Raw genomic sequence first — 25,569 nt, forward strand, 5'->3', positions numbered from 1 at the left:
CGCCTGATAAAACATCTATATCTGCCATAAATACAAAGTTCTGTGGGCTTCATTCTTCACACACACACACACACACACACACACACACACACACACACACACACACACACACACACACACACACACACACACACACACACACACACACACACACACACACACACACAGAGTGTAGTGACGTGTGTCAAAGCTTGAAGCATTTGAGTTTTATGCAGATGTACAAGTTACAAATCACCAAATGATCCATCCACCCCAGTGTTAGCTCGGTAGGGACAGTACTACAAGATCAGGCCCTCAGTTTTAGTGGACAACCGGGGAGAGAGGACAGGATCTTGCTGAACTCGGAGCAGAACTGCCGGGTCACCATGGTGTAGATGAGAGGATCCACTGCTGCCGGGACACAGGTCAGAACCACGGCGGACATCTCCAGCTCCACTATGAACTGAGGAAAGTGGGGAACAGAGGGTTTTTGTACTTTATAATACATTCAGTGAAAATGGTGACATGTATTGTGTGGGTTATTGCATTTGTACTCATCAGTTGCGGAAAGTAACAACGTACATGTACTTTGTTATCCTATGTAAGTGTGTTTTTTTTGTGTATTTAGTGTATAATGTAAGTGTATTTGTATTGTATATTCAGTTTCAGAAACTCGATTGTCTTCCACTACGTTTCAAGATAAATTTCTAACACAGTCGTGTATCTTTTAGTTTGTAGGAATTTATATTTATATAGGTCTATCAAACTGCTGACTTAGAATTGCACATCAGTGAGTCATTAAGTTGATATCCTTGAAAATGGCTGTACCTATTTTTCAGCGTCTGCAGAAAATTATTATAAGTTATTATAGGCATTGTTATGTCAGGGCACTGGATATGACCAGTACGTTCACTTTGAATCCTTTTACAGCAAGTAGTTTACTGATGCTTAAAAGGTCAAAGGTGGCACTTTAAAGACCAGTGTGATACTCCCGAGAGTTGTTTTCCAAGCTGAGAAGAAGAGTGCTTCTTGCAGCACAGGGTACTCACTGGGATCCTGTCCTTCCACGAGGTGATGTTGAGCAGCAGGCAGAGCACCATGGGCATCCAGAAGGCGGTGAACACGAGGATGATGTATCCGAAGCGCTGCGCCAGCTTTCCCTCCAGCCGCTTCTTCCCGCGCTCCCTGGCGAAGGGTGTGAGGAGGCACACCGCGCCCACAATCTCCGGGGGTCGCACTGCCGCCGCGGAGCCGGCGGCCTCGGCCACCGTGACCACTGTGACCACCGTGCGGCCGGTGCGCGTCACACAGGACAGCGAGCTGTGGGCGCGCCGCGCACCGATGCGCTGCGCGGCCGCGCTGAAGCTCAGCCACCCGCGGACCTGTCCGGAGGTGCTGGACCTGAGCTGGACCCCGCTGTCGAACACCCGCTTCCCGTGACGGCGTACCACTTTGAATATCCTCACGTAGTAAACAACAATCAGGGTCAGGGAGCAGCCCCACACCGGAACCAGCACGTACACCCCAAATGGATCCGAGTACTGGGGTGGATTGTCTTCTGAAGCATATCCGGAGCGTGGCGTGTGGAATGGAGCCCCTTTGGAGGAGAGGGCCACGGAGATGACCGCCAGGGTGACCCCGCACACCCAGGAGGCCAGGATCCACACCCGGATCCGCGCCTCCTTCCTCCTCTCGCTGAGCCGGAACGGGAAGGCGATGGCGTGGAAGCGCTCCACGCTGATGCCCACCAGCGTGAGCAGCTGCACGCAGCTGCACAGCGCCGAGGAGAGCCTCTGCACCGAGCACAGGGACACGCACGCCCAGCTGGTGTGCGCCTCCACCCCCCCGTGACACAGGAGGAAGGAGGAGAGGAGGAGCGGCGCGTCCACGGAGCAGCGCAGCAGGTCGCTGGCGGCCAGGCTGACGAGGAGTGCGTTGTGGGAGGTCTGGAGGCTCTTGTTCCTGGAGACCACCCAGCACACCAGGAGGTTCCCCAGGAGGCCCAGGACGGAGGTCAGGGTCAGGACCACGCAGTCGAATGCCAGGAAGCTCCTGGCCACGCGTGTCGCGTCCTGATGCAAAGGTGTGTCGTTCCGAAAGGCGCTCAGCTCCATCATTTAGACCGTATATGGACCAGAGATCTGCTTTTCTTTCATTTTAAATAAATCGGAGTCACTGGAGTGCAGGACAAAGGGCTTTTCTCATGCGCGAAGCTGCATCTGGAGAAGAAAGTGATGAACTGAACAAAACAGCATTTCCTCTCCTTAAGAACATGTGATTGTCTCAGCCAGCCAGTGCTGTGTCCTTCCCCTGGGAAACACACCGGACTGACGCCCAGAAGTTAAAGCTAAGTTCGCTCGAGGACCCTCGTGCTGATTGGGAGAATGGTGGAGCCCTGGTTTGATTAGACCTAATCAGGACGGTGTCAAGTGTTATTCAGTCTGACCTTGCAGTTTGTCCGGCATTAAATTCATAAATTACACCATTTCCACTTTACCTTCCTGGAAAGGGTAACCTCACATTTGTTGAAAGGGAAATACAATTTAGTGTTTCGAGCTTTCAAAAGGTGCTGTGTTATAGCAAAGTATAGTAAAACAGTAAAATCAACAATAGATACAAGGCCCTCCATGAATTCAGAGGACAGAAAGGGGTTTGAAACAAATGTTATTTTTTCTTTTTTATTGATTATTAGAAAGGAAATACACAGATGTATACAAGGCATGATTGGGGTGAACTTCTTTAACTTTCGTATGTGTCTCAAAGAAACATACGTGACATTTATAACCTAATGGAATAACTAAAGCCCTCAGAATTTTGACCGAAACATGGATGAATCAGCGTTTGAGGAGTTCATTGACGTACACAGTGTTCATGCGATACGCTGCCATCCAGTCGTGGGCTTGGCTATAGTATCTGTGGTAGCCATGTTGGGGAGCGAGGGACATGGAGGCGTAGTAATCCTCCCAAGCTCTGTAATAGGCTTTCCAGTAGCTTGTATTTGAAAGCTCACCCTCCTCCACTTCGCCCATTTCTTCTTCCTCCCCTTCTCGCTGGTCCGCTACCATGACTTCATGCCTTCCCGCCCTTCGCTCCCTCCCTCTCTTATCTGAGGGCTTCCTGCTGTCTTGTCTCATCACTCCATTCGTTCTCCATTCGTCTCCGGCAGTCTGTGCCGCTGCCCTTTGGCTCTTCCAGCTGCTCCACTGAGCACCCGGAGTGAGCTCAGTGCTGTCAAGCTGCGAGAGCACACTCGCTTCTGGGGCGCGAGGCGTCGGCTGAAGAGCTGCCGGAGGACGAGATGTAGGAGCTTGGGTTCTGGCGGGATCCGCTTTTGGTTTGGCTCCGGTCTTACGCTGTTGCACACTCTGATGTTCAGCTCCTCTACTCTGATCCGAGCTCTGCAGACAGCCTCCACCCGTCTGACTCTCCTCCATGTCAGAGGAGGAACTCGAGGAACCAGAGCTTGATCCCTGAGGGGAACGGGCAGCCTCCGTCTTTACCGTAGGTTTTATGTGTATTGTGGAGCGGACGCTGCTCTGTGAAGGGGGCCTACGTGCGGGCGTGTGATCTTCGGAATCATGGAGCATTTGTGACTCCTGATGTCCATTCTGAGCCGTGGAATCCTCAGCTTCCTCTCCACGACCTTTGAACTGACGAATTACCTCCACAGATCTCCCCAAGCCCTCGGTAATGAAACTGTGGAAGTCCAGCTCTGCCTCCTCCAAGGTCGTGAAGCCCGAGTGCTGACGCTTGAAGGAGCTCAGGGGACTGATCTTCGGCAAGGCCTCTTGCTGCTCCTTCACAGTGGGAGCATGGGGGGCCACAGGCACTGGGAGGGGCAGATCTCTGGCCGGAGGCAGCTTTTCGGGATTGGCTTCCTTCCGGGTCATCTTTGGCCTGGGTTTATGATGAGAATCCCTGGGCTGGCTTGGGCCACTGCCCTTTAGGTGAGCAGAGCTAGATTCCTGGTCACTGGAGGCGGCTGCGGCGACTGGAGCTTCAGCCTTAAGCTGTGTCCTCCTTTTCTCTCTCCTTGGAAACAAGTGGGTTATGTCTTCTGGGATGGAGGCCTCCACATTGACCCCCCAGTCACAGGCCTCCTCCATCAACCCGGGCTCTATGGGGGCTGAGAGGACAGAGGATGAACGTCATTAATACAACAGATATTTATTAAAATAGTCTGAAAGAAAGAAACCTAACGTGAAAGGCGTTCCAATGCTAATCTTAGATTAATACTCTTGACAGAGGGGACAGGACTTACATGGCAAGGCACATAAACTCAGGCTGCACTTCTGAGCAATGGCCATCATCTTGTTCTCCTCCTCACCATGGCAACAGTAGGTCACCGCCAGCCCTTGAGTGCCTAACCACAAAAGCAGCACACCGCTCATGAGAAGCTATTCAGGAGAGGGGGAGTAGGTGTGCGAGGGCGTAACGCACACCTGAGATGGTGTACAAACACCCACATAGAGTATATACACAAAGTAATTTCAAGAGAAGTTAGAAACAGAGTTTCAAGGACAACATGCAACAAGTTCTAATTATAATTAACACAGATGGTCAAGAGTCTTTTGACCTTGGCTGATGGGACTGACTGGTCAACACTGAAGGGCTCAGTAAGAGCTACTCTTACATATGGCTGATTAATTGGGAGACAAATAATGGATCCTCTTGATCAACCATTGTCTCAAATCCATAACAAATCAGGAGACGGCCTGAGAGAATGCCCAAATTTAAGTGGATGATGGATCATGTTGCCACAGTAATAAAACGTCAGGAGATACTTACCGAAACGCCCGGCCCGTCCAATGCGATGCATGTAGGTCTCCCAGTCCTGGGGAACATCCAGGTTTACCACCAGATTCACCTTCTCTGCATCGATACCCCTGGAAGTCTTAGGGAATAGGGGTGAAAAACAGATGATTCAAAAGGTATGAGTGGAACCCAACACATTTTATTATGAATTGTTTAATACATCAGGGGATAATAGAGGAATTGTGTGCGTCTCACCAAGTCCGTGGAGATGAGCACTCTGCACTGATACTGCTTCAGCTTGGACATGGCCTCCAGCCTCTGTTCCTGACTCAACCCACCTACAGAGATAACAGCCCACAAACCCATCACATCATAAGACGTCAAAAAGAACCAAACCATTTTAAAAAAACAACTACTTGAAAGAAAATTACCTGATGTACCAAAACTTTAACTCACCTGAGATACAGACGGCAGGAAGGCCTTTAGAAGACAAGATGTCTGCCAAGTGTTGAGCCCTGTGGGGATGCACACAAGAGACAGAAACACAAAAGGATTAAGGCTCCCATGAAATGAAAAATGTACTTTTACTATCTTTACCCCTTTTATGATCATTCAATTTTCAACTATTTGAGACCAATGTTCTAGGATTGTTTTATTATTGCGTTTAATAGTTGTTGCCCCCCCCCCCCCCATCTCTGGTCCTTAAACTTGAGGAGGGAATTAAACTAATCAAGAGCGTTACCTTGTGTGCAGATTGGAGAACACCAGGGCCTGGTTGAAAGGCACTTTGCTGAACAGCTCTAGTAGATGCAGGACCTTCTCCTCAAAAACCTTGTGAGGCAGAGCATGGGACTGCACCAGCTTGTAGAACTGCTTCAAACCTGCCCACAGACATCAGATTTAGTTAAAGCCATGTTGACCTGGGCCACTGTGTAAAAGCTAGGCCATTTACAGATCACAATGAAAGGACGCTTACCTTTCAGTCCTGGGTCTTTCGGATTGAGTCGAACAAAGGTGGGCTCCCTCATATAGCGCGCAAGGTGTTGAGCAAGGGATTCTGGGTAGGTGGCCGAGAGCGCAAGCATCTGTTTGTTCACTGGCAGAGATGAGAAAATCCAACTGGAGAGGCAAGAAGGGGAGGTAGGTCAGTTTCAGCATGTGTGTACAGTACAGAAAAAAAAAAAAAAACAGAACAAGAAAGAATAGCAGATGTGTGTAGTTTCTTGTAATTGCAAATGGATTTCCAATGTGTTTGAACAAACATGCATGATCATGTACCGATCATCTCACTTTATTTGTTCCTGGAAACTGCCCTCCTCCAGTAATTTGTCCGCCTCATCCAGAACAAACAACCTGATGCTGGCCGTAGATAACATGCCCAACTCAATCAGCTGTTTGATACGACCTGGTGAAGATTAGGAGTTGCTTTTTTTTAAACAAAATAAAATGCATAAGTGTCTCATCTCGTCATGACTCCCTTTTCCACGCCCACTCACCTGGGGAGCCCACTGCAATGTGACACTTCTTCAGGTGGACCTTGTCCTGGCTTACAGATCTGCCCCCTATGAAGACGTGGCACTCCAGGCCTTCCATGGCGCTGCCGATGGCCATCACCACCGAGTGGATCTGCACGGCGATCTCCCGTGTGGGTGCCAGCACCAAAACCTGCAGGTAAATAGTGAAGGAAGTAGATGAACGGTAAAACATTTATTTATTTTTTTAATGTTTGACGAAGTTGAGTAACTACACTGACATCGGGGTTCCAACTCCCTTCAAGAAATCTTGTTCCAGGAAATTACTCAGGACCCACATAATCTCACATTAAAGACCCTGTCAACTCACTTTTTTATTATTATATTTGCTACTTCTCTGGAGAAGGGTGTACAGGCATCTCCCTGACTCTGTCAATTTTGTTGTATCTGTTAGGGTGGGACAACTTACACCCACATTGAAAATTCTGACCTCAGAAAGTTGCAGCGTAACAATTTCAACCTGAAAAAAAGTAATCAGCCAAAACACGTAGGAGCAAATTTAAAATCGTATAAACAAGTGTTGTAATATATAAATATTCATTTTCAAATAATATTCTTGCACTGTGCACACTGAATACAACTTTTCCAAGACAACTCTGGTTTCCCAGGACATTTCAGGCAATTTGGCCAGATTCCATGACTGTAAAACTGCATTATTCAAAATGTCAGGTTTCCAGGAGGTGTGCGAACCCTGACCTTGACTTTTTATTTTACTTCCATCCACAAAAAAAAAATTATAGTAATAGTAGTGACGTGTTTCTCATTTGAACTTTAAATAAAACACCTCACCTGAACGGTGGCGTTCTCCAGGACCAGAGATTCCAGAGCAATAGTGGAGAACACGCAGGTCTTCCCTGTGCCAGACTTCGCTTGGACGATCAAATCTAAGCGAAGGGAGAGGAAATGTAGAACATGATTTACAGAATCGTGAACCGCAGAGCAACAGGACCTGCTGGGACCGACAACCCCAACAGACGACGCCGAGAACCAGCCGGTGACGCACCGAGTCCGCACCGCCCCAGAGGAATCGCCTTGAGCTGGATCGGTGATGGTTTCTGAAATCCCGAAGCAGAGAGTCCCTCCAGCACCGGCTGAGACAAAAGCAACGAATTAAAGTCGATTCCGGCAGGTAACAACACATCATCGGTGCGTTTTCGCGTCTCCACATCGTGTGCGGCTTTCCTGAAGGAGGCCGCCATCTTGGATCGACTGTTTACAGGTCAAAGGTCGGCTCGACTAAATAGGAACCAACATCCCGCTCTTTACTGCCACCTGGTGGTCAGAAGGTATTTAAACCACAGACTCTTTACAATTTTATATATATATATATATATATATATATATATATATATATATATATATATATATATATCTGGTCTGGTATTTATGTCCGGTCACCACAAATGACAAATCAACTTTTTTTATCACCTGATCAACTATTCATGGTCATATTCAATGGTCATTTTGTACGCAAGGTCTGACCGTTGTTGCCATGTCCTGTATCCACCGCCAGAGGGCAGCTCTGACACTGTCTTAGCTGATTGACTATTGATTTTTAATTTCAGTTCATTTGGTTAATTTTTTTTTTTTTTTAATCTAATTTTCTATTATTAAAATCCAATTGGATTGCGTCTGTATTCCTAAGTGGCTTTTTAAAAAAAATATAATAATTTCTAAAAATCGATATCCTTTATATCGTATTTTATTTGGTACATTGAAGCGCCGAAAACTAAAAACATCCCTGTCATCCCCACACATTTATTCTCTGTTCAATGCATCATAAATATGTAGATTTTATAGGACAATGAAAAAGAGCCCAATAATGTTTCAGAATATACACAAGTTAAATGTGGTTTCTATCATCTTTATTCGACAGGCTGCGTCTGGCTTTATTGCATATTTAAAACCCTCACTTGTGCCTCTTCATCACTGCAAGAGCTCATATCATTTCAGAGATTGTCCTTCTCTGTTTCTGAGTAACTGTTATCGTGAATGTTCAATTCACAGCTAGTCAATTTAGTCAATTTGGCTGCACAAAAAACAGCACATAAAAGTATAAAAAAAAATCCGTGTAGCAATGTGCTCACTGTAAGAGATTTTTGATGGTATGTTTTCTAAATTGAATAAATGAAGTAAAGTGGAATGTAACTATTTTAAAATGTTCCTTTCATGGATGCTTTACACTCTAAAATACTTTTGAGCTTTTCACTATTAATGACACGTGACATGTGAGATGTCCGTCCAGATTTAACATTCTATTCTGGCCACATATAAATATATAGTACGTATGATAGATTGCTCAGAAAGTGAGCTATCAAGGTTCATACACAACACTACACGTAGATTCAAACTTCATTGTGTTATTATAGCAGGCTCGCTGGTCCGCCACCAGTGTGATTTATTAGACTCTGGCAGCTGTAGCAACATTAATCAAGCAAGCATCCATCATCCTATGAACTCTGTGGCTTTCATTGTTAAAGGGGAAAAAAAACAAAATCAAACGACTTGATGCGTATGCAGCGTGTGATGCACCTCGGCGTCTCAACATTTTAAACGGCATCGACCACTCTCCTCATTTTGGTGGAGTCTGACCGTTTTGTCTTTCGCAGTCATCACCCAAAATGAACACGTGAAACCGTAACCAACCCACTCCCTTGGCTTTCAGAATCGATTACGGCACGTTGCCATGGTTTCCACGAAGGCAAACGGGGGGGGGGGGGGGGGGGGGGGGAGTCCAGAATGTGAATACCTGTTTAAAACCTGTGCATTTTGGTATCTACGGCGCGAGGGACGATACACGTAAGTACAACGCTGTCGGGAATGAGGCGCAAACCTAAAGACGACTTCCATCCCAATCCAAAGCCGACGGGAGGGAAGACGCCGAGGCGACCTCGGATCGGCGCCCGCAGAAAAGAACGATGGGTTCTGGGGATTCCACCCCCCTAACAGAAGGAGTCATGTCACAGGTCAGAAATGGCACGTTACATCACGAGCGGTGATGCGACGTGAAATGAGCCTAAGCCGTGGTTTGGTGCCGTTGGCGCTGGAAGAGGCTTACGACGACATGAAGCTTTGCGAGGCTTCACGCAGCTTCACGCCTCACCCCTGCTCCTCAGGCCCATTCGGGAGGATCGCACACGTCTTCAATTTGAATCGCCCAAACGGCGGCAACTCACTGTTCCGACACGGAACTTTTGACCTGCGCGGCCCCCTCTCCCGCTCCCTGGGGTCCGTCAAAGGCCGGCGGGGTGTGTCCTGCAGGTACAACCCCCTTTTGGAGCTCACGGACCGTTTGAACCACCCTGGTTCATCGGATGGTAAAAGGTTTCATCGAAAAGGACAAAAAGAGGAATTGCGATCGCGGTCGCAACCTTTGACGACGCAGGCTGCTGCACAGAGCTCGCTTTGGCCGGAGACTTTTGGACACTTTGTTTTTTTTGTTTATTTATTTTATTTATTATTATTATTATTATTATTATTATTATTATTATTATTATTATTATTATTATATCTCCACATCCATCCACATAGCAGAGTGTGCTCAGCGCGGGACACCCAGATGTTACCCCCGTGCCAGAACCAGGAACCATCTTGAAGCATTTCTCCTTTTTTTCGACTGCATCTGCAGCATCAGCGTCAGCTTCTAGGACAAGAACTCAGTTGTTGTTGTTGCTTCCAGTGTTTTGTTGACATGGCAGTGGACACACGCGCCCAATAACGGTACAATCACACCTCGGGCGCGAGACAGAGACAGAGACAGAGTCAGAGACAGAGACAGAGACAGAGGAACAGCATGTGTGTCTGTTTCTAAAAGGCCGAGAGGTTGGGGCGAGGGTGCAGGTTTGAGGAGGAACGTCTCGTGCGGAGCTGGGTGAAAGTGGAAAAAGTGAAAGTGAAAAATAAAAATAAAATCAGCGGAGATTTACAGCTCAATTCTCTTGTGTACAAGAGCCGCCCAGCAAAGAAAAAGTAAGAAGTAGTATAAGTAGAATATATATATTTATTTATTAAGTTGCTGTTCAAATCAACTCAGTTCACGTCCCGGACAGCGCCCTCTGGTGGGAAGGTTGTGGTAGTAGCGGCGGGAGGATCCTCTCCTCCATTTCCCCTGCGTCGTTCGTGGTTAGTTGCTTGTTTTTCTTATGTCTGTTTTTTTTTTTTTTTTTCTTTCTTCTCATGTTATTCTTCTGTTATTCTTATTTCCGCCTTAGTTCCGTGTGATCGTGTTTCTATACCTTATCTTTGTTTTGGAGTCTTTGTCCTCTCTTCTGCGGGTGTGTTCTCTGCGGTGTCCGTCTCCCCTTGTGTGCGTGTGCACGTCTGCGTGCGTGCGTGCGTGCGTGCGTGCGTGCGTGCGTGCGTGTGTGTGTGTGTGTGTGTGTGTGTGTGTGTGTGTGTGTGTGTGTGTGCGTGCGTGTGTGTGTGCGTGCGTGTGGCAGGATCAGTGAACGTATGTCAACACCCTCACCGACACTAAAACAACCAACTCTGCCTCCCACTCCCTCCCCTGGGCTGAGAGAGAGAGAGAGGAGGAGAGAGAGAGAGGGAGACTTGTGGGAAAGAGAGGAGAGAGAGGTAGATGGATGACAAAGATGATCGAATTAAAATGAAATTAATCAATTATCAAACACACACTGCCAAAGTCCACAGCAGAAAAAAAACTGAATTAGTTTAGCGACTGCGTTCAGCCAACGCATGCATTTGAGCCTTAAAGACGCTCACCAGATTTTGTTATTATGAATATTACATTTTTATCATTAAGCTCTGAACGCCGCACGTCAGACTGTAAGGTCTCATTGTGTCATTGCAGCTTTTTCCGTTGTTTCTATGACTCCCCCACCTTATTTTCAGAATGTCTCAACAATCTGACACTTGTGCACGACAAACAATATAACTAAGTATCAGACATTTTACTCAAGCAATTGTTTTATTATGACTTATGTCAAACTATATGGTCTCATTGTGTGTATTCCCACATTGATACAGCCATCCCCCCTTATTTCAAAAATGCCTCAAAATGTGACACTGTGTTTGACATACAATATAATGTAATACCAGCGATTACGAAATATTGGATATTTTACTGTATTTCCATTAAGTATTTCCATTCAATCGGATATAAGTCCTGTTCTGCATTCAGGGAAAAGACCAAATTGACCGATTTCGACCTGTTGGATAGCACCCTGAAAGAGCTATCCCGCTGTGTTTCCGTGTTTTCGCCTGGTGTTACAGTCTGAAGGTAGTAGCAACACAGACGGCAACACCAAAAACAACTGCACACAGACATGGCAACGAGAAAAATAATACCACCCTTTAAGCTCCCGAGCTACAGAGCACGTGGAAACAAACTGTTTCCCATCAGTTTGTATTTTACACGTAAAACGATAATAGCGATAATACCATCTATAGTTCCACGACAGCTTAAAAGAAAAGCAGGGATTCAATTAAAAGACGTAATTCCATTTCTAACAAGACTCTCCATTCCCGGACCGGCAGGTTCAGCTTCTTCCCCGCGGGCGTCGCCCTGCCGACCTCTGCACCACGTCGACGCCCAGCTGTCAGATTCTTGAGGCTTTTTGAAAAGAAGTGGGGGAGCCAATGCAATTAATGGAAAATTGCAGTGACACGAGAGACCGGAACGTCTGACGTGCCATGTTCAGTAAGAAAATCAATTGCTAGAGTGGAATGTCTTGTAATTATGGATTCCGATCCTTTGTCACAATGTTTGTCATGCACAAGTATCAGAGACGTTTTGAAAATAAGGGGCGAGGGACATGGTATCAATGGAAAACTGCAACGACACAATCTCATATTCATAATAAAAGTCATAATAAAAAAATCCTACAGTAAAGTCATGACAATTATGCAAAAATTGCAAACACTTTTGGCCTTTTCTCATTTAATTGCAGTCCATCTTGTTGTGTTGTGTTTCTGGTTGCTTCATATAGCAGCTTTTCGAATTTATGTTTCATATATTCCATTGAAAAATGCATCCTGGACATGTATTGTTTGTTTAATTGTTCTGAATACAGAGTGTTCATAACAGATTAGTCATTTTGGAAATCTCTCAGTAGAGGCCAATACTGTACAGTCCAGGACAGAGATTAGTCACTAAATAGAACCACCTTCTGGCCAAATGACATAATGTTTACATTACATTACATTACGTTTAAATGTATTTGTTGATGAGACGTTTTTGTCCAAAGTGACTTACACGAGAGGCTCAAAACAACCAGACCATACATCAACCTTCCACCTTGGGCCACCACGCATGAGAAGAGCCTGGATTGAGAACTCATTCTACGCAGTGTGTAAATGTGTAATGTGTCCCCGTGCTTGTTTCTTTCTGGCAGAAGGGGGATGTTCTTTACACATTATATCCTATATTGCAAGTTTAACTCTTGGCAGCCTTTTGGTGGATGTCACTTCTATTTCTCTCTAATTTTACAGATTTAATGTGGTTTGGTGGTAATAGATTTTCCTCTGTGATTCAAAGAAAAATTATTACAAAGCAGATCCTTCCAACAGTTGTCTCTCCTCCTGCTTGTCCTGATGTGCCTCCATCCCAAGATCAGGATCTTCCACTTGGGCAGAAAGAAGGCCAAGGATGACGAGTTCCCCCTGTGCGGTCACATGGTGTCTGGTGCATACCAGCAGCTGTCCTCAGAAGGTGAGAGACGAGCAGCAGCAGCTGAGCAATGACTACTTGACCCGTGTGGAATTCATTTAACAATTGTCAAAGCAATCGACCTACTCAAACCTTGATCTATGAACCATGAGGATGAATGAGCAGGTGACAGAATGTTTGGATTCATCCTGGCCCAAACCTATCGGATATAAGGTGGAAATAGGGGTTTCTTGACTTTTTTTTTTTTAAACTTTTGAACCCTCGTGAGAAGCCGGAGGACACCTGCAAAGCTTGATATCATTTATTTACACGTTTTGAACTTGTAAGTCATATTGAAGCCTACATGTTGGTTCAATGTATTTTTAAACTAGACCTCACCACGACCAAGCAAATCATTCATCCACACACAACATTCCCTGGACAAGCTGCGTTTCGGAGCAAGTCTATGACTGTGTTCAGACACTTGATAAACAACAGCTAATCATATGGAAACGGAACACCTAAGGGTTTCAAGTCAAGTCATGTTTATTTATACAGTATAGCCCTTAATCACAATACAGTCTCAAAGGGCTTCACAAACCCACATTTCCCATAGAAATCAACGGCATCCCCCAGTCTGAACCCTGTTTCCACTGTCACGGCAGTCCTCTTGGGTTTCGGACACTGTAAGATATATCTAATGTACTGTGTTTAGTTATTCAAGGCCTTAGTTGCATCATTTGAAATCAAGTTCTAAAAAGAAAAAAAAACAAAAAAACAAAAAAACAGCCTACCTTAGAAATGCAGATGGATGTGTCGTCTAAAGGGATGTTCTCGTTGCATGAAGCCGTCCCACCAGAGGATGACACAATAAAACCTCACAAAACTCAACTGGATAATAGTCCATAGTTCTGACCAGTCGTGCTTTCATACTGACAGTCAACAGGTTTGCAATTACTGACAGGCACGTATTCAATTCACAACATTACTGACTTCACTCTCTCTCTCTCCGTCCCTTCCATGGAGCCTCATATTTGCTTGGTATCAACCTGTCCGAGGCATGTTTAATGGAAATGTTCAGTGTTCCAGAAACACTGAGGGGACACGTGAACTACTTGTGTAAATCGCCCCATGCAGAGACAGTTAGCTGCGTAAGGTGACGTTATATCATCATTCCACATATTCTATGCCTCCGAGGCAGAGGAGAGTTTTGGTGAAGTTTCGGGGGACACAGAAAATGCCTCCTAAAATTTCATTTTGGACCGGCCAAGCCAATGCTGCTTGGCGAAGGGAAGAGAAAACATGCGGGAACGACGACTGATGATGACCCGGGAACATCCTCTCCATGTACACCCCATGGTGCGGAAGTAGTTAGCTGGGTAAAGTGACACAAGGTCATCCACCTCCATATTGTGTACGCCGTTGCCTGAAGGGCTTCCTGTCAGGGAGTGTTAATGTGACATGAGCTGGATTTGAGACAAGGATGTAGACAGACTGAAATGCACAACGGACACTGAAGTGGTGTTGCCATGGCGTTAGTACTATACCCGTAACCCTATAACAACAAGAAAAGTTGTCTTGCAGTTGTTCTGACAGTTTTCATCGGAAATCGGTCAAATAAAAATATCTGAACTGGCTTATTGCGGGGAAATTATATTCCTTTCCTATGAAACAAATGAATGAATAAATAAAACGAAAAGGTTGGTGTGTTTTGATGAAAGTGTGACCCGCCCACCAGGCACTACAAAGCTTAATATCGTGAGATCAGCCCAACTGTTATTTTGTGGAGCTGTGCATACGCATTCACACAAGCACACACTCACAATCACTCACGCTGACAATGATATAAAGGCTTATAACGCAAAAATAAACAAAAAAAAAACATCTTTGTAGTATCTTGTGAAGAGTAGTATCTCCTTGACCTCCCAGACGTGCAGCCTGCCCAAGAAAGGAACGGGCTGAGCAGAGGCTGTTCATTTCCATTTTTTTTTTAAAACAGAATCATTCGTAATGTCCCCTGTGCATTCTTTCGACATTCATATCTGTGTACTATGTGTACTATGTGTACTATGTGTACTATAGTGATAACAGCAAAACAGGGCAGCCTCTGAGGCCCCCTGTGGTTCTTCTGTCACCCAATGGTGTGGTGAATGATTTAGGCCATTTGTAGATTTTTGTGGTACATTTCAGAGACATTTTGCGACGTACATTGCAGTACTTTGTCGTATGAGACAAGCGGTAGTACTTTGTGGATAATACTTCGTGGGTCTTTGTGACATGAGTCTGAAACTTCTTTTCTTGCAAGTTTCAGTATATCACAGAGTGGCACTGTGTGGTATTTTGCAGCGACGCCTTGCAGTCCTTTAGGGTACCCACTGTGGTGTGTTGCAGTCATTTTGAGAGATGATATTTTGAAACTTTTAAGTCCATCAGATGAACATAAAAGTACAAACAAGGGACTTATTTTCATCAGCAGTTGCAGCACAATGTCTATATGGGCGATGATGTTGGCTAATAGAGGACAGACTGCTGCGGGTTCAACACTCCCCATAATAACGGGAGTTATTTGTGTGTGTGGGTGTGTGTGGGTGTGTGTGTGTGTGTGTGATGGGCTCCTCCCATCTTGAACCACAGGGACAGGAAGGGTTCGAGTTTCACGGCCCGGAGGAGGAAGTAGGAAATAACCCTGTAAAAACAAGCCGAGCAGGGAGGAGGTGAGTTGACAGGAGTCTTAAGTCTCACAGCGTATTCATAGTTTGAGACGACCTTATTCAGACAAGCGGAGGCAGTGCCTTTCCCGGGTTGTGTAACCTCGAGAAGTTTGCAAGAGTACATAGATCTGTGGGTTTGTTTATGACAGAGTAGAAAAGCGTGACACTGTACGAGGAATGTGCCCGTGCAAAGAAACATCGGAAGCGACTGTAATGTTCTGTATTCGGTGTATGGAAATGATTGTATGAGTTGTAAACCACGGGCTCACCACTTGAAAACTGTTCTCACTTATTGAGTAAAGTTTTATGGGTATATTTCTCTGCAGAAGTGACAGCAAAGTCCACGTTATGAGTGAAGGGTGGATATTTCCAGAAAGTTTTGCCTATGGAACACTGTGGTGTCGTTCAGGTAGAGAGCGGGTACTGGCAGGAAAAAAAGCATAATTTTCGATTCAAGTCCACCACTTTCTGCTGACTACCTCAGCTATCTGTTTGGGTTGAAAGGTTAAATTTAAAGCTGCAGCTGCACTCCCCTGCCTCCTGATCAGGTCAGATAAACCCAGCCTCTTTCTCTCTCTCTATAAGGTAATGAGCATTTGAAAGAAGTGTTTCCCCATTTGCACCGTGAGAAAAGACCCGGGCGACTCGTCTACATTGTTGTGAAATCGGCGTAATCTGTCATGACAGTTGTTCATGCTTGGACTTGTTCCCACGAGACACTGAATATTAAGGAAGTCACTGTGCTCAGAAAGCCGAGTCACATCTGAGTGGTTTATCTATGTGTGTGTGTGTGTGTGTGTGTGTGTGTGTGTGTGTGTGTGTGTGTGTGTGTGTGTGTGTGTGTGTGTGTGTGCGTTGCTTAAGCCAGCACCATGGGGTCCTCCTGCTTCTCGATGCTTGTCCTCCTCCTCCTCCTCCTCCTGGGGGCATTTGGCGTTTGGGGAGCTTCTGATTTCAGGATCTGCGCCTTCAACCTGCAAGGCTTCGGAGAGAGCAAAGCGAACAAACCCAAAGTCATGCACACACTCGTCAGGGTGAGACGGCGACGCAGGTCGAAACTCGAAACTCTTTCTATGTCCTAAAAATTAATATTATCCTCAATAATGTCATAAGCGTCAGGAATGTCAAGTGAAAATGTTTATTTTAATTGTGTGTGTCTGTGTGTGTGTGTGTGTGTGTGTGTGTGTGTGTGTGTGTGTGTGCGTGTGCGTGTGCGTGTGCGTGTGTAGATCATCTCCCGCTGTGACATAACTTTGCTTCAGGAAGTGAGAGACAACAAAATGAAAGCGTTGCCGCAGTTGATGAACCTCTTGAACAGGTGATGAATGATTGGATCACACACACACACACACACACACACACACACACACACACACACACACAAGGAAGGCTGTACACAGATTGAAAGATATACACACACACACACAGCACGCCTGCATGCCTGCAGATGAAGCATGGCCACACAAACCAAGCATAGTTTAACGGGGCGACACACACACACATCATCATCATCTGAATATAATGTTTAAGAGCTACTTTCCATCATAATTCCAGCGTTTTTCTTCTCCTTTCTCTTCCGTATCCTCTGTGTTCCGCTGCTTTAACCAGCTACGACGACAATTATATGTATGATTTTGTGGCCAGTAAGAGACTGGGCCGATCTCCCGCCTACCAGGAGCAGTACGTGTTTGTGTACAGGTGAGAGAGTGTGCGTGGGTGAACATGTGTGTTATTAAGTGCATTTGCGTTTTGTTCCCAGATATTTTTGAGACTAGAACCTTGTATTACACATATATTCTGTCAATATATATACAATATACATATGCAGATATAAGAATCCCGGTGGATCACTTCACTGCTCTAACATTCCATTGTACACGTCACGTAGTGTTGGGTATGCTCCGTACACGTGGTGAAGACAAAGGTGCATTGTCTTTATTGTGTGTGTGTGTGTGTGTGTGTGTGTGTGTGTGTGTGTGTGTGTGTGTGTGTGTGCGTGCGTGCGTGTGTGTACAGAACTGAGACGGTGCAGGTGACGGGCCAGTATCAGTATCCAGACACTCTTCCTGGGGACATCGACGCTTTCTCCAGGGAGCCTTTCGTCATACGCGTCAAAGCTCCCAAGACAGGTGGGCTACCAACGCAGGATCGCCCCTAGCAACCGTTGGAAATGAATGTCAATCACGGGTCATTATTGAATCATTTGTAGCCCACACTGACCGATAGTAGAGTGCTCAAATTGCTGTGAACCAAGGTCGATTCAAACTGGCCTATCGATTTTTGAAGAAAGCAGAACTATTCCACATGTACATTCTAGCATGGGTTTATTCCTGAAGAAGACCGGCGCGGGCCCTCCGGGGCCCCCAGCCACTGGTGTTGGAACACTATATCATACTCGTCTTTTAGTTTGTTTCCAGGCCACTGAGGTTGACGTTGAGTGTTCTGTTGTCTTGAAAAAAACATCGAGGGTGGATTTTGAATCCAGTTGGTGTTTTGGGCTTGGGATTGGGTATTTCTCTGAGTCGCCCTTCAGCTTTCTCCTCATGTACAGAAAAGATGGATTGTTGTTGGTGCATTTCGAAACCAAAAAAATCATTCGGAGACCGGTCCTCACAAGTATAGGAAAACAAACACACACACACACACACATACACACACACACACACACACACAGACATACACACACACACACACACACACACACTCCCTGTTATACAGTGTGATTGATGAACTCTTTGTGTCTGTGAGAATTTCATTTGTGGAATATTGGAATATCTCCCTTTCTCTCTCTCTCTCTCTCTCTCTCTCTCTCCCTGTCGCCATCCCCACCTTCATGCACTCTCTTTATTTCTCTCCTCCGACCCATTTCAGCCATAAAGGAGTTTGTGCTGATCCCACAACACACCAGCCCAGCCAACGCCACCAAAGAGATCGACTCCCTCTACGACGTCTTTGTAGCCGTCAGGGGGATGTGGAAGACCGAGGTATGAAGTGAAAGCGACAGGGTGGCCATGTTATTTTGTGTGCGGGTTGAGTGTGAGCGTGGTTTCGCACATTAATAGCCGTAGGTGGAACATACGTATGCCGCCGTGCATACACGGCCATATAAGGACATTTTGCCACCGTGTCTTCAGGGTTGACCAATCTTTCTCGCAGTTTTGGGTGTGTACATCTTGCGCATTGTTGATTATCGTGATTGTTGTGTTTGTGTACGTCGATGTGCAGAATGTGATGTTCCTGGGGGACTTCAACGCGGACTGCGGCTACCTGCCCAAGAAACACCGGAAGAACGTTCGGCTCATTAATGACCACAGATTTGTGTGGCTGATCCCCGAGAAGGTGGACACCACCGTGCGGGAGTCCACCAGCTGTGCCTACGACAGGTGCGCAAACACCTTTCAAATGAATCTTTTTTTTTTTAAGCACGGGTGCAAAGTTCACTCTGAAGCGTAGCTGTCGCTGAGCGGAGCTTTGTACCCGTGGGTGGCATTCCACAGGTCTCAGCCGCAGGCCCGCGGACTGAGTGACTAGTAATAAAGATGTCATCGGTTTTGAACGAATAACATAATGTTGCACTTCATTGATCCCCTTGGCTGTGGGTTTTCATTGTTCTTTTTTTCTAATATTTGTTTTGACAGGATCGTTGTCCATGGGGAAGCATTCACCAGAGCCATTGAACCTCTTTCAGCCAAACCTTTTAACTTCCCAAAAGAATACCGACTCACAGAGGAGCAGGTAATTGGCAACAGTGTGTGTGTGTGTGTGTGTGTGTGTGTGTGTGTGTGTGTGTGTGTGTGTGTGTGTGTGTGTGTGTGTGTGTGTGTGTGTGTGTGTGTGTGTGTGTGTGTGTCAGTTTTTTTATCAAGAACAATCATTATACCAACAGAATAGCTTATTATAATTTCCAAGCTTACGTGAACCAAAAGAAAAAAAAGCATTTGAATAACAACGTGAATATAACAATAACAATTTAAAAAAAAAACGTTTCTTGTCTTCTGTCTTCCGACCTGCTCAGGCCCTGGATGTCAGCGACCACTACTCGGTGGAAGTCTGTCTAACCTCCGGGTCGCCTCGGCAGCAGAGCGTCTCCTTCCCCCTCCTCCTCCTCTTCCTCCTCCTGGCCTGTGCGTTTATCTGCAGCTAGAGCGCCTCCGCCCTCCTTGCAAGCCCGCTGTATTTGCTTGTTTCTGCCACAGATGTCGAGTCCAAAGATCTGCACAAATAATAACCCTCACCCTTTCCTTTTACTGTTTCAAAAGTGTGTGTGTGTGTGTGTGTGTGTGTGTGTGTGTGTGTGTGTGTGTGTGTGTGTGTGTGTGTGTGTGTGTGTGTGTGTGTGTGTGTGTGTGTGTGTGTGTGTGTGTGTGTGTATGTGTATGTGTATGTGTGTGTGTGAGATTGTAAAAGATGTGTAAATAATGCAGTAATTTGATATCATCTTAAATATTTAAATATCATCAGGTTCATCTCAAAGTTGTGTTTTTATAACGGTGTGGATTTTTTTTTTGTGAACTCTTTGTACTTTGTACTTTTTAGCCATAATATGCCACAAAAATGTATATGTATATGTACTGTGTATGTGTATGTGACGATTAACCTCTTGAAACTTGAAACCTGGGAAATGGATTCAGCAACTGTCATGTGTTTGTTGTGGAATGTAACTCCTGACGCCTCTAAATGTTGAACGCTGGGTGCCTCAGGTTGTTTCGAGTGATCGACGAACAAAAAGTATTTAAGATTATTTCCCAAATGCACAAATGTATTCGTTGACAACATTCAAGAAATTGCGCAAAAGAGGCGTCTATCTACATGCCCATCTAATTGAGAAATGTATTATCTGCAGTATAACATTTTTAAGTAAACTTCCTCTTTAACAAAAAAAAGGTGCCATTTGATAAGCTTAAATGTTGAAAAAGGAACATATATGTGGTGTTTTAGTTTCTCTTTCTTGTGATTTAAATCGCCATAAACAAAGAAACAAATAAATAAATAAAAATAAAAATAATAAAAAAATAATAAAAAGAACCACCAAAGAAACAAAGAACAAATGATATATTGTATTATAATAATAATAATAATAATAATAAAACTTTATTTGTATAGCACATTTCATACAAGGATTGCAGCGCAAAGTGCTTCACATCAGTAGTTTAAAAACAATAGGCAAGTGGCAAGTGCAGTTATTATGGAAGACAGTTAGAAATATAAAAAGTATAAAAACAATAAGAGCAATAATCAACATCGTATCCAATCCTGGTGTTCTGATAGGTTACTTTGAGTTATCATAATCTAGTTGCACAACAGACATGAACATACTAATATATCGTATTAGATCCTAGTGTTCTAATAGGTTACTTTTGGTTATCATGATCTGGTTTCATACATACACAAACATATTAATTTGCATCATATCAGAGCCTAGTGCTTTGATAGGTTACTTCATGTACCATGATTTTCATTACACAACATACAGGAGGAGTCAGGGGAGAAAGAATAATGATTAAGAAAATAAATGTAAAGTTTAGTAGTATTAAAAGTATTAAAAGTGCACATCGGAGTGTCAGATCATAGTGCAAGGATGGGGTAGTTAGTGAAATGCTTTGGTAAAGAGATATGTTTTATGCTGCGTTTTGAATATATCCAATGTGTTTCTTCTCTGATATTTGTGGGTAGTGTATTCCATAGTTTCGGGGCATATTTAACAAAGGCTGCATCACCAATAAATTTTTTACTGCTTCTATTGATCTATTATCTTGTAGGTCTTGAAAATGGAAAGGTTTCTCAACATATTTCAGCTTCCTCCTTATTGTGAAATTTCTCGGCAATCCAGTTTCCTGAAAGCCAACTGGTACGAGCCAGTTACAAGCAAGTATTTTCTGTTTTCCTTCAAGGAAGTTACACAACTGAAATAAATGCCTTGTCCATCTCTAAGAACCATTCACATTAATGTGCAGCTGCCACCAGCATCTCTGGAATCATGCTCCACATCAGACTTGGCACGACACTGCGTGAGTATAGATAAATGAAATAACAACATATTCTCTAAATGTACTTTAGGAAATACTATTAAGGTGAAATATTTTGTTGACATCTCAAATTTTGACCGATTTTCTCTTTTTCTGAATTGTTTCGCATCTCATTCAACATATTGTGCGTAATCACCGGGTGCCTTGCATTGGCATTTCATTGCATGTATGTATGAAAGTATGTATGTGTATGTGACAAATAAACCTCTTGAATCTTGAATCTTGATATATATATTTCTCTTTTGTATTAGTTCTGGCAGCAGCTTCTTGTCTTCTCACAAGTGCAGGTAAATATTTGTGTGTAAATAAGTGTGAGTGAATGTGTGTGTGCGTGTGTGTGTGTGTGTGTGTGTGTGTGTGTGTGTGTGTGTGTGTGTGTGTGTGTGTGTGTGTGTTTGTGTGTGTTAGAACAGTGGTTAATAAAAAAACTAAACCTTTTTTTTTACATGGTATTGAGAATTTATTGCTTATGTTGCTGCTCAAAATATTTGGTGTGTCCTGGGCCAAAAATTGGTCACGTCATGAAAAAGTTTGAGAAGAGTGTGTTTCATCCATTTCCTTTCATTGTGCTCGTTCCACAGAGAAAATAATCACTTGCGAGGGCAACGTCCAACTACTGACTTGCGGTATGGACGATCGTTTCCTGAACTTTGGGCCTGCCGTCCTTGCGCTTCCATTCAAAATGAAGGAAGAGAGGTTGCATTGCATCGGGTACACTTCAGCAACTCCATTTTCTCTCTCTCTTCTCCTCCACAGATCACGGAGTGATCCGTGTGCAGGCGGCATCCTACGGACGTACCAACAGGGAGACCTGCAGTCAAGGACAATCTGCATCAGGAGTGAACAGCGTGTCCTGCTCCCTGCCGGGCTCTTTTCCAGCCCTGTCAAACAGGTGGGCGAACGCAGCAAAAAAATATAACTTCTTCCTCGATGCTGCATATTTCCTCGGCGGCCAACTTTCCTCTGCCGGTTACAGTGATTTACCTCCGACCTCATTCTCCCCCATGTTTTCAGGACCTTTTATACTGTTAGGTGGTCAATGTCAGACTTCCCATAGAGCTGTGATTCTCAAAGCGGGGTCCGCGAAAATTTAGCCAAGGGTTCCGTGAAAAGTTTTATGTTTTCCTTTTCTTTTTTTTTGTGCCCTTTGACAGAAAGCTAATATTTTCATGCAATACGTACATATCTAATTATGGCCTTTTAAACAAATAAAATCCGCCATGTATGCCTCCTTGCAACCAAGCGTGCGCCTGTCTCTATATTGTAGTACACTTCTCTTGATTTATGTTTGAAATTATATTAACAACCAATTTTATAATTTAATTAAATTCAGTACATTCTTTTTATATTCTGTATTTTGAAATGCACGTGCGTGGTCCTCGGTTTATTCACTTCCATATAGAGGATCCTTGGTTGCAAAAAGTTTGAGAACCCCTGCCCGAGAGAACCACAAATCTGAAATCATCCTCTTTTGATCTCAATGTGCACCAACTGCAGGTGCAATGGCAAGAAGGTGTGTGAATTCAGTACAAGTGTCCTCCATACCAGCGACCCTTGCCGCGGCATCGTCAAATATGTGAACACCACGTACACCTGCCTCCCAGCAAGTCAGTCGTGTGACGCGCACACCTTCAACTCATGATCACACAACGCTGAACACAAACTGTGGGGTCTAACGTGAGATTTGGTTCCTTTCCAGTTCGAGTTTTGGCGTGTGAGGGTTCTTCGGCACAGCTCCACTGCGGTACGTTTCCATTTTATCGCTAATGTGCGTTATGCATGTCAGACAGCCCACACCAGCGCAAGAAACCGAAACCTCTCTTTTGTGACTTTGCATCTTAATGGGGTCCTTACAAGAAAACCCCATTTCTTCCACGATTTTTAAGCCATTTCTCTGTTTTCAGCTCCGGGACAGGTTATCTCCGTCTATGGTGCCGACTACGGGCGTCGTGACACAACCACATGTATATACAGACGTCCCAACAATCAGATCACAAATATCTACTGCTCACAGCCCACAAACAAAGTTGCTGCAAGGTGTGTCTCCACATCTCCACATGAAGTTGCTTCCCACTTAAAAAATGTCCCGGTTATATTTGGCTATTTTGTAGGCAGGAGATGAGTTGGTTTGTAATTTCCTCAAATATCTTATTGAAGGAAAACTTATTTTTAGGGCATTGGCACTCAACTCACACTAAGCCCAAATATAAAGCATTGCAATAGACAGTAATGCAATAGTGCAATAGTACAATGTTGTGACAGCAGATGCCCCATTGTACTATGTATTACAGCTCCATTCATCCTGGCTAACCCCTTTTTTTTTTGTCTCCACAGGTGCAATGGACAAAATAGCTGTTCCATTGATGCGTTAAATTCGGTTTTCGGGGACCCGTGTAGAGGCATTTACAAGTACCTGGAGGTGGCTTACGTTTGTGAATGTGAGTCTCTCCTGGAATGTGCTATGAAAGGGGTGGTGGGGGGGAGTCATTAACATTTACATATGAATCGTACCTGGGTAAAAAAAAACAACAGCAATGATTTTGGGAGATGGAGCTTTCCAGATGATACCCCTGGTCATGTGAGGAAAGGGTAGATCCGCAATGACATCATCTTCTAAAACATCTCTCCCTTTGTCTTTGCAGATCCTCTCATATATTAAATGGAGCAGCCTGTTTGCCATGAACACGATCTACGTCAGAGATGATCTCGGTATATCCGCTGAATATCCGCCGAATATTCGTATGCCGAAAATAGGGTTCTTGTTCGGCAACATCTTCTTCGTCGCCAATGGGGCAAGCTGATAAATCAAGCTCTTTCCGAATCCAGTGGGAAGAACAGCGAAAAACATATTTTCCTCTGATAGAATTGCACCATCCGCTTTTGTTTGTGTATTTCTGCTAAAACTGATGATATGGCTGCATCGGCTCCCGCTTTATGTGCAAGGTCTGGCTCTCACCAGCCTAAATATTGATCACTTATCGAAATAGAAAACAGAATATTTAAGCATCTACAAATTATGTATACTTTGAGTATATATTTTATATACATACAGTACATGGGCACAACTATGGAAAAAGCTTTTTGCTAATGAACAAAAGTTGCATGGAAATCTCATTGAACTACTGTTTCAGAGTGAGATCTTTATTCAGATTGAAGTAAATAAAATAAAAACTGTTGATGGAAAACTCTCAGTGTAGTCCCTTGAACTTAAAACCACTTCAGTGCCATTCATACACACTGTACATACACACAGAAACAGGCAGTGAGCAGAAGAGAAATACAGTACATTGTGTACCAATACATTGTGTTATCAGGTAGTTGTCAAAGCCAAAGCCTATTGTTGGACAGTGGAGATTTTTAAGACACTTCCTGAGGCGTGAAAGTAGAAAATCGATACACTTGTCAACACGGAGAGATTGTCAATGCATCTTGCGGAACATCACAACAGTTCAGGGTATTTGGTGAAGTCATTTGAGATCACACACACACACACACACACACACACACACACACACACACACACACACACACACACACACACACACACACACACACACACACACACACACACACACACACGTACACACACACACATTCTTGTGCCAGTATTAAAGTGAGGTCTGAGTAAATACACCTGGTAAGTGAGGAGCCATGTTCCTGTTGCACTTCTGAAGCAAAAAATTGTCAATTTGGTCCTCACAGGTATAATAAAACAAACACACAGACACACGCGGAGGCACCCTCGCACACGCACACGCACACACACACACAACACACACACACACACACACACACACACACCTTTCAGTGCTACTCCTCTGTGTTTATTTTGTGTACTGTCATTAATCTGAAGACTGAAAAAGACACAGGAAACCAAAGTGAGTTTGAGAACCCAGACCCCTTTTTATACACTTAAATAACCTGGTTGTATTTTCTGTGAGTGTATTTTCTCTGGGTCC

General features: G+C 44.5%; 4 protein-coding genes across 6 annotated transcripts; 2 read left to right on the forward strand and 2 right to left on the reverse strand.

Moving 5' to 3' along the window:
- Positions 1-286: 286 nt before the first annotated feature.
- On the reverse strand, positions 287-2,096 carry LOC307241188 (D(1A) dopamine receptor-like; the record flags this gene model as incomplete). The annotated part of the gene is made up of 2 exons (XM_080015224.1): positions 287-442; positions 1,029-2,096. 2 exons carry the CDS (start codon positions 2,094-2,096, stop codon positions 287-289), a joined length of 1,224 nt encoding a protein of 407 aa, XP_079871350.1.
- A 564-nt stretch (positions 2,097-2,660) lies between these two features.
- On the reverse strand, positions 2,661-7,465 carry ddx20 (DEAD (Asp-Glu-Ala-Asp) box polypeptide 20; the record flags this gene model as incomplete). The annotated part of the gene is made up of 11 exons (XM_080015919.1): positions 2,661-4,105; positions 4,241-4,342; positions 4,768-4,873; positions 4,990-5,072; positions 5,191-5,249; positions 5,477-5,615; positions 5,711-5,853; positions 6,025-6,139; positions 6,231-6,399; positions 7,056-7,150; positions 7,270-7,465. The coding sequence occupies 11 exons, from the start codon at positions 7,463-7,465 to the stop codon at positions 2,814-2,816; spliced, it is 2,499 nt and encodes an 832-aa protein (XP_079872045.1). The 3' UTR covers positions 2,661-2,813.
- An 8,047-nt stretch (positions 7,466-15,512) lies between these two features.
- Positions 15,513-21,830, forward strand: dnase1l1 (deoxyribonuclease I-like 1). 2 transcript variants are annotated; one of them, XM_080015019.1, is made up of 9 exons: positions 15,513-15,587; positions 16,449-16,618; positions 16,814-16,902; positions 17,193-17,282; positions 17,601-17,713; positions 18,456-18,568; positions 18,810-18,967; positions 19,223-19,319; positions 19,600-21,830. In XM_080015019.1, the coding sequence occupies exons 2-9, from the start codon at positions 16,457-16,459 to the stop codon at positions 19,726-19,728; spliced, it is 951 nt and encodes a 316-aa protein (XP_079871145.1). In that variant the 5' UTR covers positions 15,513-15,587; positions 16,449-16,456; the 3' UTR covers positions 19,729-21,830. The 2 variants fall into 2 exon arrangements, with proteins under 2 accessions (XP_079871145.1, XP_079871146.1); XM_080015020.1 differs by having other exon boundaries at positions 15,558-15,587; positions 16,453-16,618.
- Positions 21,364-24,776, forward strand: LOC307241055 (L-rhamnose-binding lectin SML-like). Of its 2 annotated transcripts, XM_080015022.1 has the most exons (10): positions 21,364-21,432; positions 21,539-21,592; positions 21,862-21,897; positions 22,192-22,236; positions 22,367-22,502; positions 23,108-23,217; positions 23,310-23,354; positions 23,515-23,647; positions 23,945-24,048; positions 24,253-24,776. In XM_080015022.1, exons 2-10 carry the CDS (start codon positions 21,562-21,564, stop codon positions 24,267-24,269), a joined length of 657 nt encoding a protein of 218 aa, XP_079871148.1. In that variant the 5' UTR covers positions 21,364-21,432; positions 21,539-21,561; the 3' UTR covers positions 24,270-24,776. The 2 variants fall into 2 exon arrangements, with proteins under 2 accessions (XP_079871148.1, XP_079871147.1); XM_080015021.1 differs by lacking the exon at positions 21,364-21,432 and having other exon boundaries at positions 21,501-21,592.
- The last annotated feature ends 793 nt before the right edge of the window (positions 24,777-25,569 follow it).

This window comes from Zeus faber (assembly GCF_960531495.2).
Source record: "Zeus faber genome assembly, chromosome: 15".
Taxonomy (NCBI): Eukaryota; Metazoa; Chordata; class Actinopteri; order Zeiformes; family Zeidae; genus Zeus; species Zeus faber.

Coding starts and splice junctions, on each gene's coding strand:
- dnase1l1 (XM_080015019.1), top strand. CDS start 16,457: ATGGGGTCCTCCTGCTTCTCGATGCTTGTCCTCCTCCTCCTCCTCCTC. Junction 16,903..17,192: donor TTGATGAACCTCTTGAACAG/GTGATGAATGAT, acceptor TGCTTTAACCAG/CTACGACGACAATTATATGT. Junction 19,320..19,599: donor ACCGACTCACAGAGGAGCAG/GTAATTGGCAAC, acceptor CGACCTGCTCAG/GCCCTGGATGTCAGCGACCA.
- LOC307241055 (XM_080015022.1), top strand. CDS start 21,562: ATGCTCCACATCAGACTTGGCACGACACTGC. Junction 22,503..23,107: donor TTTCCAGCCCTGTCAAACAG/GTGGGCGAACGC, acceptor CACCAACTGCAG/GTGCAATGGCAAGAAGGTGT. Junction 23,355..23,514: donor TTCGGCACAGCTCCACTGCG/GTACGTTTCCAT, acceptor CTCTGTTTTCAG/CTCCGGGACAGGTTATCTCC.